Source organism: Periplaneta americana, chromosome 4, assembly GCF_040183065.1.
Source record: "Periplaneta americana isolate PAMFEO1 chromosome 4, P.americana_PAMFEO1_priV1, whole genome shotgun sequence".
Classification (NCBI taxonomy): Eukaryota; Metazoa; Arthropoda; class Insecta; order Blattodea; family Blattidae; genus Periplaneta; species Periplaneta americana.
The window spans coordinates 200493976-200513638 of record NC_091120.1 but is presented as its reverse complement, the minus strand read 5'-3'; the positions used below and the strand labels follow the sequence as shown (position 1 = coordinate 200513638).

Here is a 19663-nt window from a genome sequence, read left to right as displayed (position 1 = left end):
TTATTATTATTATTATTATGCAAATGTTACATACAAATTATACAATCATGTGAGGTGGCTTTGTAAGAAGTGAGTATGAATAATATGCGTCCATTAGTTCAGAAGATTGCTGTATCTAGACGGAACAGATAATATGCCGAAAACTATTTTTCTGTATCAGAGATGTCGGAAACACGCATTGCTGTGAATATCTGGGAAATTTTTAATTCTTGCAGTTTAACAATACTTCTCTCTATAAGGTAAAACAGTGTGATGATTTTGAAATGGCTTGTGAATTGTTTACCATCCTAGCAGCTTTAACATTAATAATGAATATTGAACTTTTACGAAAAATTAAGATTGAGAAACCTTGTGTAACTGATTCCCCGGCTCTGCTTGAGTTTCCCTAAACTTTTAATTCATGCAAAGTGAGCATTATATGTATATCAGTAGAATTTCAAGATGTGTCAGATTCCATGAAAACAAAGATTTGCTTATCTCCTTGCCTTGAACCACTTTCTTCCATCCCATGTTCTTCTCAAAAGAGATTATTCAGAGAACCTGTGAGTCTACGTTATTGAATTGTTCTGTTTCCTTGGTGACCAGTTCCTTTCACGATTTCCCAATTCACGTGCTAGATTTATTAACCAAATGTGTGGAAGTGCTCTTTTCTTCAGCAGTATGCTTATCGCATGACCTCTCACACACAGCCAAGATAATTTTTTCTTAGTCTGTCTTCTCTTTTAGACAGTCTGTTGATAATGGAGTTTGTGCATGTTTTTCTAATTCATTGCTTTTCCATCCTTAGTTTGTCTTCAAGGCATATGACAGATGCTGGGTTTGTATATCAAATAAAGCTGCATATCACGGACTGAGTCATTAGCAGAAGTGATATTCTTTGACAGCTGTGTTTTGAAAGACGATATTATATACACTTGCTTGTGTATATAAATGCATATTAAAAGAAAATATATTGCATTTAATCTGACATGTTTTATAGTTTCCATAAATAAAATAAAAGCAAAATGGTCCCTATCAGACCATGGAGCCGGCAATTGGCAGGGGTGTCAATTTTACGTGCTCCCCACCTTTACCTTGAAGGGAAACCAGCGAATAGGGATTATAAAGAATGGACACTTCGCGTCGGTACCTTTGATGTAGCCGGACTGATTTAAATGACTTTCAAGCCAGCTAAAGCGTGAGATTCTGCTTTCTCCCTAGAGTTGGTGCTGACATCACTCCAGCTAGCAGTCGACACAGCGGAAATATAACACATAATTAATACATCTAGGTGCATTATGTACTCAAATAAAATAAATTGGATCCATAAAATAATAAATCCGTCATTAACTGTAATGTCTAGACTCTAGAGTTCCTTTATAATGAGAGTTGAGACGTTGACCCCAACAACAATTAAAATATGTAATGATTTGATAGCTCTGAAAATGGAAAAACAATATATATATATATTCATGATATCATGAACCTCTATGACACTACTGTACCATATTAAACATTTTACTCTCCCATGCAAATTGCTGAAGGACCGATGACAAAGAACTTCAGTAGGTATCTTGTTTTAATGGCAGCTGTGTTTTGGATTGTTACAGAAACCAGCAACAACTGTGCGGCTTTTCAACCGAGGCGACTACTACACTGTGCATGGGGCAGATGCCATCTTTGCTGCAAAGGAGGTGTTCCGTTCAGCAGCTATTGTGAAGTTCATCGGCTCTGATACTAACCGTATCGAATCGCTGGTGCTGAGCAAATCAAATTTTGAGTCATTTGTGAGGGATTTGCTCCTGGTAAAGCAGTACAGAGTTGAAGTGTATGTGACACAGGGCCCCAACACCAAGAACAGCTCCGAGTGGGTCCTGGAGTACAAGGTACTAAGGAAGAAACAGTGTAACCACTATGTTGTTTGCTAAAAGCTGATAAAAATGTTATTCTCATTTATTTTCATTATTCAGTTCTTGATACAGTCCTTGTGCGTGTTGACCCACATTAACATTTTCGAATTCTTATCTTGCTTTGCTTGTCGAGAGGCCTTGTGGTATAAGAGATTTAAACTTTTGATGATGTTTATATATGTTTAAAACTATTAGCAGAAAGAAAATACTAAAATTTTGGTGATGTTAGGTATGTTTAAAACTTATTGGCACAAAGAAAATACTAAAATTTTGGTGCTGTTTAGATATGATTGAAACTATTGGCAGAAAGAAAATACTAAAATTTTGGTGATGTTTGAAACTATTGGCAGAAAGAAAATACTAAAATTTTGGTGATGTTAGGTATGTTTAAAACTTATTGGCATAAAGAAAATACTAAAATTTTGGTGCTGTTTAGATATGATTGAAACTATTGGCAGAAAGAAAATACTAAAATTTTGGTGATGTTTGAAACTATTGGCAGAAAGAAAATACTAAAATTTTGGTGACGTTTAGATATGTTTAAAACTATTGATAAAAAGAAAGTACTAACATTTTGGTGATGTTTAGATATGTTTAAAACTATCAGCAAAATGAAAATACTAAACTTTGGCGACGTTTAGATTTGTTGAAAACTATTGGCAGAAAGAAAATACTAAAATTTTGGTGATGTTTGAAACTATTGGCAGAAAGAAAATACTAAAATTTTTGTGACGTTTAGATATGTTTGAAACTATTGATAAAAAGAAAGTACTAACATTTTGGTGACGTTTAGATATGTTTAAAACTATCAGCAAAATGAAAATACTAAACTTTGGCGACGTTTAGATTTGTTGAAAACTATTGGCAAAAAGAAAATACTAAAATTTTTGTTGTTTACATTTGGTGATGTTTAGATATGAGCCATTGAGAGCAGAAATGGTAATGGGTAATGAGAGTTAAAGTAAACATTCTGTAAAATACAGCACAAAGTAGCAATTAATATTCAATTTATTTGAACTATTAGTAGTCAATGAATAGCACGAAGGACATATTAATTGCTACTTTGCACTGTATTTTACAGAATTTTTACTTTAAACCTCATTACCCAATTTTGACTTACACCACTTCTGCTCTGGACAGCTCATATGTTTAAAACTATTGGCGAAAAGGAAATACTAAACTTTTGGTGATGTTTAGGTATGTTTAAAAGTATTGGCGCAAAATACAAGACCAAATCAGTTCCTAAGAAAAAAACTACTATCTCGGCGAAGAGTATGACACAATTTTAAAAATGATTTTTGGCTGGTGTCCTTATATTTATTGCCGGCCTTCACTTTTAGCATTTCACATAAAAGCACTAGCAAATGCAATTTTTTTGGTATATAAACCAAGTTTTGTCTAACCTATTTGAAAATTATTATTATTATTATTATTATTATTATTATTATTATTATTATTATTATTATTACTACTATTATTTATATTTGCTTTCAACATGTGGCAAGAAGAAAAATTTTTTTACATGGAAAACAGATTGATTTAGAGTTCTGAAATTTGGTACCATATGTTAGTAGACCTACTGAATGGCTGATGTAATGGTGAAGTATGTGCCTTTGTCACGCAGGGTTCTCCTGGGAATCTGGTGCAGTTCGAGGAGCTGTTATTTAATAATGTGGACCTGGTGGTGGGCACTGCTGTCATTGCTGTCCGTCTGGGTGGAGATACAAAGGCCCGGGTGAGTAACATAACCTCATTTTTATCCGTTTATTTGTTAATTTCAGTCTGATTAATAATAACATATCCCTTAGTATCATCTTAATCTTATGCACTTTATTATTATTCTTTCTCCTACTATCACCCCTCCAATGTTCTGAAAACAGTTTTTCACTAAATTCTCCAAGTAAATGTTGAACAGGGCAGGTGATAAAGGACATCCTTGTCGTGTCGTACTTCTCTCCCTACTCCACTTCCCTGTGATATTTCTTCTGCTCTCCTGACTTAACTCGTTGTTTCATATAAATATTACTGAATAGACTCCTCTCTTTGCAGTCTGCTCCAATTTTCTTCAGGAAGTCCATAAAGTCACTGCATTCCACTCTGTTAAAAGCCTTTTCCAGGTCTACAAAGAATTTAATTTGTAATGGGTGTTTACAGCTCTATTGCGAAATGATATTTGAGAACTCTTATTTATGGAGACAAAAACATTTTCTCTCGGGCTAAGAATCCAGTGAGATTGATCGAGTGTGATGTGAATGTGGATTGTGCAGGTAGTGGGGATTGGCTTCGTGGATGCTGCAGAGCGGAGGCTGTCTGTATGTGAGTTTCCAGATGACGAGCACTTCTCGAACCTGGAAGCCCTCGTGGTGCAGCTAGGCCCTAAAGAGGTGCTGCTTCCTGCCTCTCCTGACTCTGCATCAGATATGGCGGAAGTGAAGAAGGTATGTGGTTTATGTTAAAGGATAACTAATACTCAGATTTAAGTACAGTGCACGCTGCTTATTATAATCACTTTGAAATGCTGATAATTTAATAACAGTGACTGAAAAAGTTGTTTTCAATTTTCAATATATGTTCCCCTTAGAGGGATCGAGAAATAAATTCTCACCATTTAAATCAGATGAAGGTATTGTTGTGATATACATCTGACAAGATGCAGAAACTATCCAAGTTCATGCAACAATGGTTTAAAAACAGCTGCAAGTTCATGCGTATATGCACCAATATTAAATGCAGAAACAAGCCTGACACCATTCAGTAGAGCATTCCGTCATTGGACCATTCTTCTTCATCGAGGTGACAGTTTCAGGGAATGTGTATTTGGAAATGTTGCAGAACTTCTTTGTTGAACAACTCCCCCAAGGATTGGGTTTCCAGCAACATGAGAAGGGGGGGTGCTCTGCCCCATTACTATGGAGCAGTGCATGATTTCTTTTATGCAAACTTTCCCGATAGGTTGATTAGAAGAGGAAGAACCCTTCCTGGCCACCTAGTCACCCGATTTGACGCCCATTGACCTTTTTCTGGGGCTTTGTGAAGTGTGTTGTGTACCAGTGTGGTAGAGTTGACACTTTGGAAGAACTGAGACAACACATTGCAAATGCAGCTGCACTAGTCACTCCACAAATGTTATAGAACACTTGGCAGGAGGTTGAGTACGTTTTAGAAGTCTGCAGGGTAATTCGAGGTGCATACATCGAGTTGTATTGACCATTGTACGAAAATTGGAGAATTTTTACATCAAATTATGCAAAAAGTTATGTTATAAAACCATTATTTATACTTTAAATTAGCAATTATTCCTCGATCTCTCTAAGTGGAACACGGTGTACAATAGAACCTCTATTATCCGTGGTAATGAAGGTAGTGAACAGAACAGTTAACCAAAAAAATAGAATAACCCATACCGTAAAATATTTTCATGAATTAAGTGCGTAATGCTTACACTTGCGTAATTTCCTCCATGATGTATTTAACATGCCAGATATTGGCCACTTTACCCCATTATCTCCTGGCTTAGTTGTCTCACGAGTGATGCCTTGTTGGTGTCACTTGTGGGGTCTAGACCTGTCTTCGAACAATTGTCCACAATGGATTAAGAGCTAAGGAAATTCCTTATGATAGCTGTCTGGTGAAAGATAGGAATAGTAAAAGTTGTAGATTTACATACTTCATAATGTATTTTGTTCTTTTTTTTATTAAATCACGCACAGTTGTAACGCCAATTTCGTATTCTCATGCGAGATGAGTTACGATTTCTCTTTCCCCAAATCACTCAATTATTTGCACTTTTTTCGATATGATCAAATACATTTTATTTTTACACTTGTGGAAGACATTTTTCATATAAGTTATACAGTATAGCCGCTGGAACATAGAACACGTTTGCTATAAATTGTACGGAAGTTCTTGGTATCATTTCTTTGAAAGTAGGTAGTGACTATTTTACAAGTTGTGAGGAACACCCACAAGTAACTGTTCCTATTGGCAGTAGCGGCAACAATACCATGAAAGCGTAAAGGCTTGTAATAACTAACATCTAGAAAAAATATGTACTAATGTAAAATACTGTATGGTACTACATACTGTTTCTGCAGAAAAAAAAAATGATAGAGGGAGAGAAAGATACTCTGGTAACCTGTTGCTGCTGCTGCTGCTGCTGCTGATGATGATGATGATATTATTATTATTATTATTATTATTATTATTATTATTATTATTATTATCATCATCATCATCATCATTATTATTTTCAGATGTTTTCTCGGTCACCCAATATGTGATCGATTGATAGGTCAATAAATGAAGGCGATGTTGGAATTCTGGAGAAAAAAAAATCTTTCTTGTATCGATTGTTAGGGCTTACTTAAATAGTTCATAACGCTAAATAAAAAATAAAAAAACGGTCAAATTTTGACTTAATGCCTTTCAGCTCCAACTGATTCAATTGAGTATGTTCGTAACAGTGCAAATAGTTAAAATAACTCATAATTACTAATTAATATGTTCTTTGGCAGGTGATGGAGCGCGGAGGCATACTGGTGACAGTGCGCAAAAAATCTGAGTTCTCTGTGGACGGGCTGGCACAAGACCTGAACCGACTGCTGCTCTTCAAGGAGGGCCAGCAGGAGAGTGCCGTCATGCTGCCAGAGATGAGCCTCACCATAGCCACTGGCAGCCTCTCCGCTCTCATAAAGTACCTGGAGGTGAGCTTTAAGCAATTCAGTGTCCTTGTATGTGCAGAGTACCATGTGTTTGTTCATTCGTTCATTGGAAACTCCTTGTTAGGCATCAGATTTAATGCACTAAAAGTTAAGATTGATTGATTGATTGTTTATTCCATATATGGATGTACACGTCAATTACATAATGAATAAAAAACACAACAAAATTAAAAACACTACAAGTTAAAATACATTTAAAATAAATAATATAATCTAGTAGTATTGCATATATCACAACTTGTGATTCAAGAATTCTTTTACTGAATAGAATGTCTGATCAGTTAAAATCTGTTTAACTTTCCCATGTTATCCAACCGAAGGTCATCTTTAATTTTTTTTACCATTATATTGTGATCTACACAGTCAAATGCTTTAGCTAAATCACATAATATCTCTCCAACATGTAATTTCGAATTTAAAAAATTCAGTACTTCATCCATCAACCTAAAAGCAGCATTCCCTGTCGATTTTTGTTTTCTAAATCCAAACTGCTCTAAAACTAATTAGATTTCAAATAATGATAATTATAATCTATTATACATAACTTTCTCAAACACTTCTGAAAATGTTGTTAATAATGATATGAGTCTATAATTGAATAGCTGAGTGGAAAAACGTTGCAGACGACATTTTATTTCCTCTTATAATGGTTTAATATAATGATGTTGCACATACTCTGTTGGTTGAAAATAAAAGTAGAACCTTCAGTTTAGACTGTAGAACCCAGGAGGTTGTGGGAAAATGTTACCAATGCTGAGCATCAAGTATTTCTTTTTTTGTTCCTCTGAAATTTTAATTTGGCTTTTGTAACATTTTTCAGCTAAGCTGTTCAATTAGCAATAATACATTTATCTTCCGTTTTGTATTTTGATTCTACTATTGAATATTTGAGTCTTTCTGGGAAAATAACACATTGCATAAATAAGTTAAAGGAGGAGAAATTATTTCAGAACAGGCTTTAAGAACTTTACTTGGTATTTCATCGCATCCAGAAGTTTTTTTTTATCATCACATACATGATTTCTGCTGCAGTAGTGGGAATAAATTTGAGACCTGGAAATTCAGTGTTAAATATATCTGTTAAATAATCAATTGCAGCATTTTCTGCACAATCTTGAATGTGCAAGTTGTCGGTGATATTTGTATAGAAGTCGGTAAAAGAATCTGCAATAGATTTTGTATCCTTTACTTTATGATCATTGGTTTTAATGAAAGAAATATTTTCATTCTTTGGATATCTACAAGTTTCATTTTTAATAATATTGCAAAGGGTTTTAATTTTATTATTCGAATTTTGTATTTTTCGACTCAAATGTATACTTTTTGCCTCTTTTATGACTTGATAGATTTTTACAGTAGTTCTTATGGTAGTTAAAAAAACATGAGGCATGATCACTAGTCCTACTCATTAAATATGTATTCCCCTTTGTAATACAAGAAATTTTAATTTTTTGAGTTACCCACATGTTTTTACTTTTAAACTTTTTCACAACCGTGACTGGAAAATATTCATTGAAATAATTCGTAAGTGTAGTTAAAAATACGTTAAATTTACTATTAATGTCAGTGATACTGGTACTATATACATTTTCCTGAGATTCATTTTGTAGACACGAATTTAAGGGGTTAGATACAGCTTACAGAAGTAAAATTTTTGGAAATATACAACATTTTTTTCCTCCATTATTGTATTTTGTACAACAATGAAAATTGGTATGGTAAAACACTGTTCTTCTGATATATGAAAAAAAATATTTTTACGATTTAAAAAAATTATTTATATATATATAATTTTTTTTTCAAAGTTCAAAATATGCAGTGATGAAGCATTTCCCTCATAACTCATAAACTTGTTAACTTTTTCATGTTCTCTCTCCTTTATTTTATTGCTGAAACTCATGTTTACAATATCATGCTCTTTCAACTAGCCTACATTCCTTAATAAATAATTTTTTTTCATTTTGTGTTAGACGAAAATACTGATATTTGACCAGTTTGTAAAATAAATTTATTTTTATCAGACAATCTATCAAAAATAGATAAGCGATCTTGCATCATATTGTAGATATGACATGCATAAATACACGCAAGAAATTTCATCACAGAATGTTGGATAGTTTTTGAGTTAAATGCTTCATCACTGCACAGTGAACTAAATTTTGAAAAAAAGATAAATAATTTTTTTAAATCATAAAAATATTTTTTTCATATAGCAGAAGGACAATGTTTTACACACATTAATTTTCATTATTGTACAAGATACAGTAATGGAGGAAAAAAATATTGAATATTTCCAAAATTTTACTGCTGTAAGCTGTACCTAACCTCTTAAATTATTAATAGGTTCAACTTCATGGTGGGTTTTTTAGTTTTTAAATTGATGTTTTGGGATTTTTCGTTGTAAACACTTAGGATTTGTACATCATGATCAGACAGTCCATTAAAGGTTTTGTATAGAAATTCAACCTACTTTTATCAATAAAAGTACTATCAGTACATGCTATAAGTTTCTAGAATTGAGTTTAAATTACTTTTATGAAAACTTTCTGAGAGATAATCTATGTTTACATCACCACAGATTACAATTCCATCTGTGGTTTTCCTTAAATCTCCAGTCAGTTTTTCCTAAAGAATATTAATATTAATGGAAAAAGGGAGTGTTACATATGTTTACGAACCGTAAAACTGGCAAATATGGCAATTAAAATGAATGAGCAGACTGCAACAGAAGATGGGAAGGCCTAAGGAACAATGGGAGGTTCGAAGAAGAGCCATCCATAAAGAGGGTTAATTGAAGAAGACACGGAGGATAAGAACTTATAGAGAAACAGAATTGTTAATGGGTTGGAGGAGAACTACTATACTGTAGAAAACTACGAAATAAAAAAAAAAATTTCTTTCTTCAAAAGTAAAGGTTTCCCCTACATGCTGTGTGATGTTCACAGTTGGGTGCAGATTCTGGCAACTTCGGACAGTTCTCTCTGACTACTCTGGACCTTGCACGCTATGTCCGCATGGATGCTGCAGCAGTGCGCGCCCTCAGCCTGCTTCCTCCTCCTGGTACTGGAGCTGTAAACCGCCATCAGAGTGTTCTCGGATTGCTAGACCGGTGCCGCACTCCCCAGGGACACAGGCGAGTGTTCACCCTTACATTGTTGTACATCATACTAAATTTAATTATAATTGAAGGATATTAAATATATAATTATACTAGTGGCTTGTGCAGCAAATGCTGCAAACTAAGTTCATTAGACGTTCAAATTAAAATTTTTCAAAATTATTTCAATTGAAGAATACCAGAAATTTTGGAAGTAATTTGCTTCCATAATAATGAAACATATCCCTCTGAATGGTTTTCTTTCTGCTAAATATTTTTTATTGAACCTATACATCTTCAGTTCTTGAGTTTCATTAAATATATGGAAAAGACCCATACCACTTGATTAATAACTATAAAAATATTTCATTTTTAATAACAATATTATCTTACTTAAGTTTTGTATAGACTACTATATAGCCGTCACTCAGTAAATATTATGGAAATGAAGATCTAAATTCAGATATTCCCTACATCTACTTATATAACCCCAAAAACTTTCACTTTCATATTATCATCAATAAAGCATCAATCTGTACAATAAGTTACAAATACTCACATCATGACATTTACTATAATAATATTTCATTTTTAATGGTAATAATGTCATCAAACATTCTTAAGTTTTGTAGTTTTTAATATCCAATACACAGACAGCTGTACTCAGAAAATTACACACCAGAGAATCTGACCTGTAAATTTTTTTTAGTAAATCTTGACGTTTTTAATAACCAATATTACAGAAACATTCTGAAAAAGTTACACAAATGAAGATCGACATACTGGTATTATGATGTCAGAGAATCTGAGCCATCCAAACTCTAAATATGTCGTAGTCTTCATGTGATATTGTTTATTGTAATGTGTTTATGTTTTGTTTTATTCTCTAAAAGCCATTATTTCTGAAAACTGACGACAGATGGATTTTGGAAAATAGGAAAATGATGTAGGAAAACTGAAATTTCACTGAAAACTACTATTTTTCTGAAAAATTTTGGATTCCAAGCTTCAAAATGACGGTTCATTTATTAAAATCCGTTCAGCCGTTTACCCGTAATTTCCATTACCAGTTCAAATTATATTATAATTGTACTGTTAATTATATTTTTAGAGTTAAATTGCTAGCTAAAGAAGCATCCAATTTACAACCTGTCCTGGAATTATGCATATCAGCATAGTGTAAGATTGGCTAAACAAATTGTTCCTTCAGATATGGACATTTGATTAGCAAAACATGAGGAATAACATACTCTGCACTATTCAGAAAACTCGAACGATATTAGGTTTGTTCCAGCACGGTTAATCGATTCTGAACTGCCTGCTCATGCGCAGTAGCTCCATGTGCGTTCCAACAAGACTAGAACTGATTCCGAACCGATACTGAACTCCTAGTTCCCTGTTCCAATGTGTTTTAGATTAAGAGCAGGAACTGGGAATTCTGAACTGTTGACACATGCGCAGATGGTTTAATCTGACTTGGAAGGTTAAAATAAAAAAAATAATCCATCATGAGTGATTTGGAAGGTGATAGCGATATATTTTACGAAGAATTAAGTTCGGAAGATGAATTAAATTTTAATATCAGAAGAATTGTCAGAGGCTGTGAAAGTAGAGTTCAAGAAATGTTCCAACAACGTAAAACTAGTACACAACTGGTGCATGCATCGAAAGAAGTTTGGTATTAGTTCAGAACGTGTTCTGAATTGCTTGCTGGAACAAACCTATTAAATTGTATGAAAATATCCAGAGGAAAGGCCCATCACAATGAAAATTAAACATAAATGTAACATAAACACGAAAGTTTGTGGTCAGATTGTCAAATGGGATCATTCACAATGATTCACATAAACACTGACATTAACATTACTGTTAGATATTAGCATGAAAGTCTGCAAACTACAAACTTTCATGCTTACATGATTTGGTAACAATACACAATCGTAGAGTGTTGAAGTATACAACAGAATATGACGAAATGACGTCGTTGTTATGTTTCCATGGTTACCAGGTTGCGATTATATTATTTTATGTTCCTATCATGAATGATGGTATGACTTCTTGATTTTAAGGTAACATTTACGTTCTTAAGTTAATGCTAATGTTATGTTTAATTTTCATTGTGAATGAACCTGAAAACTCAAACCTTTATTTTAAGAACAAGGATAGGACACATTGGAACTGAATCATATTTAGACGTTCAATATTATATTTGTACAGGGTTGGGCATGAGTAACTGTCCTGTCTCATCTTGTCAGGCACGTGTTTATTATTACTATTCTTTCTCCATTTTTAGTTATTTTTTTGTTCTTGTGTTTGTGACTGTCAACTGTTTATTTGTATAGTTAGTAGCATTGCATGGATCCTTTTAAGCTGCATAGTAAACCTGGCTTCTGGCCTGATATTCACAAAGATGAATTTAAATAATTTTCATTTACAATGTCAATTCCACAGTTACTTCACTGACCACTCCTAATGTAAGGCTAACTAAAATAAACAATGGTCCAACATTATTGCAGTAGATATGTTTAATAGTTTGCAGAGCAATGCCCATTCTGCTAGCTTAAAGAGATTTAAATCTATTTCAAAAATTATGCTTATTGCTAATCCATTTCATAGTATTAGAGAGTTCTTTTAATTCAACACCTAGCATTGTATTTTAATGTGTTTATTATTGTTATATTTTACCGGTTGTTCTGTGTGGTTGTGAAACTTGGACTCTCACTTTGAGAGAGGAACAGAGGTTAAGGATGTTTGTGAATAAGGTGCTTAGGAAAATATTTGGGGCTAAGAGGGATGAAGTTTCAGGAGAATGGAGAAAGTTACACAACACAGAACTGCACGCATTGTATTCTTCATCTTACATAATTAGGAACATTAAATCCAGCATTTGAGATGGGCAAAGCATGTAGCACATATGGGTGAATCCAGAAATGCATATAGAGTGTTAGTTGGGATGTTGGAGGGAAAAAGACCTTTAGGGAGGCCGAGACGTAGGTGGGAGGATAATATTAAAATGGATTTGAGGGAGGTGGGATATGTTGGTAGGGACTGGATTAATCTTGCTCAGGATAGGGACCGATGGCGGGCTTATGTGAAAGGGGCAATGAACCTCCAGGTTCCTTAAAAGCCGTAAGTGAGCAAGTTTATAATTGTTTATCTATGTATAATTTAGAATTTGTAACTTAAGAGAAATAATAAAATTGATTGATTGGTTACAGGCTGCTGGCACAGTGGGTGAAGCAGCCACTGAGGGACCTCCACACCATCGAGGAGCGCCATGACGTGGTGCAAGCCATCCTGTTAAACACTGAGATGCGCCAGGCCCTGCGTGAGGAGCACCTGCGCCGCATCCCAGACCTGCAGGCTCTGGCCAAGAAGCTGGGGCGCAAGAAGGCTGGCCTGCAGGACTGCTACCGGTGAGCAGGACTTGTGACTGTCCACAATTAATATATGTTTTCTTCCTGACAAATATCTTGTGTATTCATCATGTTTTTTATAGTTTATACTGTTCATCACCATCAATAACATCACAGTCCAGTGTGGGCCTCAGCTTCCTTAAGGAGTTCCCTCCAAGCTGTTCTCTCCTTAGTCACACTCCACCAATAATTGAGGGGTTTGCCAGAAAAAGGGCTTATACGTCAATATGGTGAATTGAGATACAGGCAATCTAAGATTTTAAAACGCACCTGAATAAAATGTTATACAGATAGTGAACAAAATTATACATTAAATTAAAAATCTTAGCGAGTATAAATGTTTTGTAGCATTTAGGCAATTTATATTATTAAATTTCCTTATATTTGTACCATATAAAACTTCGGTCTATACGCCCTTTATCCGTATAATGATTTACTTAGGGGATTTAATGTAGATTTCAGATTTAAATTTCACAGGGAATTGAAACAAAGATACATTTTAGACATTTATTATTTACTTCTAAAGTAATTTACATTATTTCAGATATACTGAATAGACATTAAGTACGCAAAGCAAAATCTCTGAATATAACAGAAAAAGAAAATCTCCATTTATAAATAAAATTTATTGTTTGTATAATCCTGATAACAATAAGCCCAAAAATCTGAATATTGTAACAAATCTCTTTATAGAAGATAAAATATTTCCATCTGAATCTATGAGTTTCATAAGTTTGTTTACTCTTAAAGCAAGGACAATAATGAACATAAAAAGCAGTCAAAGGAAACAACTGGACTGACTAAATTGAGCTATATATATTTGCTTAGTCTCTACCAAGAGAAAACACACACAGTACAGTATGCGGTAACGCGCAGCACCAGCTCTACTTGTAGACTGACTGACTAAATCGCGCAAGCACGCACGCAGCCCTGTCCTGCAGGTATGTACAGTACAATCAAAACAAAATTTCGCTACTATAATTAGCGAATTATTCACTACATTTTAAACCGTTTTCCCGAAGAAGGGCGTAGAGGTCTATCCGCCTTTCTTCCGGCAAACCCCTCAATTCTTTATAGAGTCCCTTCAGATGAGCCTCTTTTAGAAGCACTACTGAAGTGCTGCTGCTTGTGAATAATGGATTTAAATGACTGGTTTCTCTTCTGTTGCTGCAGCATCTACCAGGCAGTGGGGCGCTTGCCCCAGCTCCTTCAGTCATTGAGTGGCCAGGACGACTTTCCTGCCCTGCGCAGCATGTTCGTGGAGCCACTGACAGACTCACTGGCCGACATGGAGCGCTTTCAGGACATGGTGGAGTCAACACTGGACATGGAGCAGGTGGACCGTGGCGAGTTCCTGGTTAAGCCCAGCTTCGACGATGATCTGAAAGGTAAGAGGATATTCAATAAGCTTCATGCAAAGAGAAAACTGTCTGTGCTGGAATCTACTCTTCAGACAGAACAACTTGGTATGGGTTTCTTTAAAAATATCACCTTTCCATTTCCAGTCTCACCTTCTTAATAGTAAAATACAGTAAACCTTCATTAATATGTTTTTATAGAGGTCTGAAAAAAAAGCATAAGTGAAGAAAACATTTAACTGAAATGACATTTTTAATAACATCTGAAATAGCATTCGAAGACAATATGAGGAGAACAAGTATTAGTCAAATTTTCACAAGAGAAAATTATAACTTCACAGCTAAGGCTGTGGATCAGTGTAAATAATGAAAAAACCATAAGAAATGAAAATTTTGTTTTTAACTCTGAAAGATAAAATAATGTTCCAGTTTTCTATGTCTGTGCTTATTTTGGCCCTATGTCAATTTAAAGCCCCTCAGGACAAATTTAAAGGGGAGCAGAGCAATACTGTAAATCATTATCGATTTTTCAATTTTCAACATTTTGTAAGATTCAAAATGCTTTAATGAATGCAGTTTTTCTCCAGTCTCAGTGAAATTTTTTTGCACAGAAGTCCACAAAAGCATGTGAAGTAAACTGACACGTGTGTTTTCTTTTGCTATTGAAAGTATTCAAATTACCATGTGTTGAGGATGTGATAAATTTAAAAAAATTGAAAAATTAACAACTAAAAGGGTAAATATTTTTTTTTCTCAGAAAGTAATTGGAAAAATATGAAAAGCATGTGTCATATTTTACATACATCTAGCAGGAATAAATTAAATATAAATTTAAAGAAATATTATGTAAGCTTTGAAAATTGGGACAATTATAATTCAGTAAAAAAAAAAAAAACAACAACAAATTAATTAAAAGTAAATTAATTGGTATATCAAAGTGAAACTTTGTGTATTGCACATTGTAAGAAATATGTGGTAAAAGTTTCAGAATAATTGATGTAATTTGACTCCATAATACAGTACTCAAATTTATAACTCATATTCTTGAAGAGTGAGAGACTATTTGTAGAGAATCTTAGATGTTTAGAGCCAGAGCTGGCTGATGTATTACATTTCAAACTCCAATCCAGAAAATTTTACGATATTAACTTATCTTGTTCTTCCTATGTGATCTTCATTTAGTAACATGTAATTATTTTACAAAAATACAATTATTTTGGACTGCTTGTTCCTAAGGAATAAATCATGCCCTCAAATTTGAGATTACTGTTCCATAATTTCTTCAGTTTCATCATGGTGTGTTACAGAATGTTTCACTGTTTCTAAAGCTGTAACGGAGTCATTAAAGACATAAGATTGTTGGAGACAAGTATGGGTAGCTTCGAATTTCTACGAATTTCAAAGTAGGGCGCATCTTAACAATGAACACGTGCTGTATTTTCGCGTTCTAATATTTTCATGGCAAACCTGATTTCGACAAAATTGATTTATAACTAGGGCTAGGATTTTGATGACCTATAAATCACGAAAAAAATGTCCTAAAAAATGCATTTATGAACTAAAAATCTTTCAAAAATGCCCTTAAAAATGCCCTAAAAATTGATCTTACATAATTGTCTTGGTAGGGATATTAATATTTATACTAGTAATTAAATTAAATTCTAGTACCAACATTTAAGTTTATTTAATTGTACATAATTTTTCTAATTAGTTCACTTCAATTAATTATTTTCCCTGATGTAGTTCCATGTAGTCCACCACAAGGCCACTCTTATCCGGAACTAGCAGGTATAGAGGAGTCTGTATTGAAGGGGTGGTTGGACTGATCCATTGCGTGGGGTTGTACTACATTAAAATCACAATATTTGTGTAGAAAAACGATTAAAATAATATACAAAATATTGGGTATTAATTGAAAGAAATATGTAGAAAAATATCAAAGGAAATAAATAATATTTTACATTAATAATGGGGATTTATGGTCAAAATTAAATGAAAATACCCCAACAATGACCGAATAAAACAAAAAAATTCTCTTATGAGTTGTAAGAAGTAAAAGATGCAAAAAAAAAATACCCTAACAAATATGTCTTAAAACTATCAGTTTATCACATAACATACAAATACTAAAGCAGCAATGTTTCTGGCTTACTAGAAAAAAAGATGCAATTTCATCAAAATTCTAGCCCTACTTATAACATATAAATGATGTTTTGTATCCCTGGGGTTTAAAATACGATCATATAAGTGTAAGAAGCATAAACAAAGAAAGTATAAGTGTAAAACATAAAATAAGAATAATTTCAATAATTTCGAGGGAAAAATTGTTCCGGGGCCGGGCATCGAACCCGGGACCTTTGGTTTAACGTACCAACGCTCTCTCAACTGAGCTACCAGGGAACTCTAACCGACACCGATCCAATTTTTTCCTCTATATCCACAGACTTCAAAGTGGGCTGACAACCGTCAAGCAACCAACATTGAGAGCACACTATCTCTGTGTGACTTAAATTGTGGTTTTCTGTTAACGAACAGTGACGTGTATTATGCAAATCAAGCTTTCAGGTATAACTCCTTGTAAAGTTTATTTGAATAATTTCGAGGGAAAAATTGTTCCAGGGCCGGGCATCGAACCCAGGATCCTCGAAATTATTCAAATCAACTTTACAGGGAGTTATATCTGAAAGCTTGATTTGCATATAAAATAAGTTTTGCTGTTTTGTGTTTAAATATAGACAATGACAAAAAACTCTCCATTTACTTCTTTATTAAGCAGCTGGATTGGGATCTGATTGCTTTGTGTCTGTGCAGAGCTGCGTGAGACAATGGACAGCCTGGAGGAACGCATCAAGAAACAGTTGACACGTGCAGCTAGTGACCTCTGCCTGGAACCCAACAAGACACTCAAACTGGAGTCCAATGCTCAACTTGGATACTTCTTTCGCGTCACTCTGAAGGTGCAGTGCATTTCTCTCTTTATCTCTCTTAAGACTATGTGTTCCCATTTCCAAGCGTGTAAATGATGCTCCCAATGCAATAGTGGTTCGAGTAGGAAGTGCGTGAATGGCTGATATAAAGTTGGAAAGTATGACGACTTTGGTAAATTGGTTATAACTAAATATTAAATTTTGATGTAGAATGCGTCTTTCTCTGCATCGAGCATGGACACCCATTCTGTGAGGAAACAAAAAGTGATAGAATTTCAAATGCTTACTGTAATAACACTGTAAGCCACAGTCGAATGCTAATGTTATTATAGTCCCGTCACTCTAATTTCCAGCAGCCAGGTCGGCTACATTTCAACGTGTGAGTCTTGTGATTCGCTGATGAAAACGTTAAGCATTTCCTAAGGCTCGATAAATCGCCCGCCATTTTGGCTCTTTCACTTGCGTTCGCAGAAAGGACATGAGGACATTATTTGCCGCTCAATTATTTGCTGAATTACAGTGTGTTTGATTTATTATCATAGGAGCTACTACATGATAATATTTAACGGTGTGGCAAATAGATCCCTCGTCTGGTAGCTCGGCAACGAAAGAACAAAAATGGTGAACGATACTACCTACCTAGACTTTATAGAGCCTTGACTTCCTAAGACGTAAGCAAACAGGAGGAGTCATGCCGGGAATAACAGCGTCGCGACTATAATAGTTAGGCCATGAACCAGTGTAGCTTCTGTGACCACGCCCAATGATGCCACCTTCTGTCACTAGAGGCATGAGAGTGCCGAACTTGCTTATAAAATTAACCATGCAGCAGAACCTCTCTCAGTAATATCTTGGCATCGACAGCAGCTATCGTCCTGTGCGACCTTTTGTTTGATTTATAAACGTGAGTTCTGCAATATTAAACTGATAATAGATGTGTACGATATAAATTTTCAGTGAACCATAGCGAAAAATTTATTCGGAGATGGAACTAATTTCGGAATGTCATTTCATATGAAGAGAAAATATATTGCATGCGCCCTTCATTAGCTACTTCTCTTGTCATAGATCCACATTCTCTGTTTGTAAACCGAAACAAAAATACTATCACAACTGTAGTTTTATTTCCAAAACCAGGCGATGTATTCTATGTGCTGATATATCCTGGTACAACATTGAATTTTTCAATGCTGCTTTAATAGCTGTAATCACTTCATCCAATTTGTTGTTTATGAACAATTGTTGCAGTAAAGTTGAAAAAGTGGGCATATTATAGTACTCTAGCTCCTAGGTGTATAATTTGTATGCATTCTTAGTGTTAATGATTTAAAAACAGATTCGTGACTACTGCATTTTTTGTCTACTTACCTTAACTTCTAAATTATATTTTCTTGTATGATAATCTAGTGGATTTTCTTTCTGGGAGATATTCTCTCTGTCTATCAGAAGTTCATGTATTTGCCTGCATATAAGATGGCCTTCCTTTTTTTTTTTTATGAAAATAGGTCTGAAAAACAGGGTGCGTTTTATATGCTGATATTCAGTTTTTTATTACTGTCATATCTGAAAATTTTCTCTTTTTCCAGTTAAACTGTACAGATATTCCTTTTTCACTTCCTTGTGGTGCTTGAGAGCATTCCAGTTACAGAGAGTTCAGTGGATGCACATGCACTATTATTCACGATCACATACTGTTCATTTAAAATTCCCCAGTTTTGTCGCAATAGTTGTGATTGCTGATAAATTTCTGTTGTTAATCTTCTTTAATTTCTTTCAAAATTATGGCTGAAAAATGTCGACATTGCAACACAATTGCATACAAGCTATGTCTGAATGTGTATGCTAAGGAACATGGTAACAGGGCTGCAGAAAGGTATTTCGGGCCATCCCCAACTAAGAAAATGATAAGAACTTGACAGAATCAGAAAGAGGATCTAAAAAGAAAGCAAGTCATAGTAAACATAACCTACGAAGTGGAACTGCAAAGTGGCCAGAATGGTATTCTTTCCTAGTTAGATTACCTAGATACTGTATTTCTTGAAAGTACACCTCTTTATTATTTTTTGTTTGAATTATACCGTGAATATGTTAGGAGAAAATCCACAAACAATTAAGGAAAATACGAGAATTTTACTTGAAGCAAGTAAAGAGATAGGTTTGGAAGTAAATCCCGAAAAGACAAAGTATATGATTATGTCTCGTGACGAGAATATTGTACAAAATGGAAATATAAAAATTGGAAATTTATCCTTTGA

The 19663-nt window shown here is 34.3% G+C and overlaps 1 protein-coding gene across 1 annotated transcript in view; it reads left to right on the top strand.

Moving 5' to 3' along the window:
- Nucleotides 1-19663, top strand: part of spel1 (DNA mismatch repair protein spel1) — a 128943-nt gene that overhangs the window by 82161 nt on the left and 27119 nt on the right. The window contains exons 3-10 of the mRNA XM_069824625.1: nucleotides 1590-1865; nucleotides 3514-3624; nucleotides 4157-4327; nucleotides 6404-6592; nucleotides 9556-9743; nucleotides 12926-13123; nucleotides 14297-14511; nucleotides 17293-17438. Coding sequence (XP_069680726.1) covers nucleotides 1590-1865; nucleotides 3514-3624; nucleotides 4157-4327; nucleotides 6404-6592; nucleotides 9556-9743; nucleotides 12926-13123; nucleotides 14297-14511; nucleotides 17293-17438 — 1494 coding nt within the window. The remainder of the gene's footprint in view (nucleotides 1-1589; nucleotides 1866-3513; nucleotides 3625-4156; nucleotides 4328-6403; nucleotides 6593-9555; nucleotides 9744-12925; nucleotides 13124-14296; nucleotides 14512-17292; nucleotides 17439-19663) is intronic.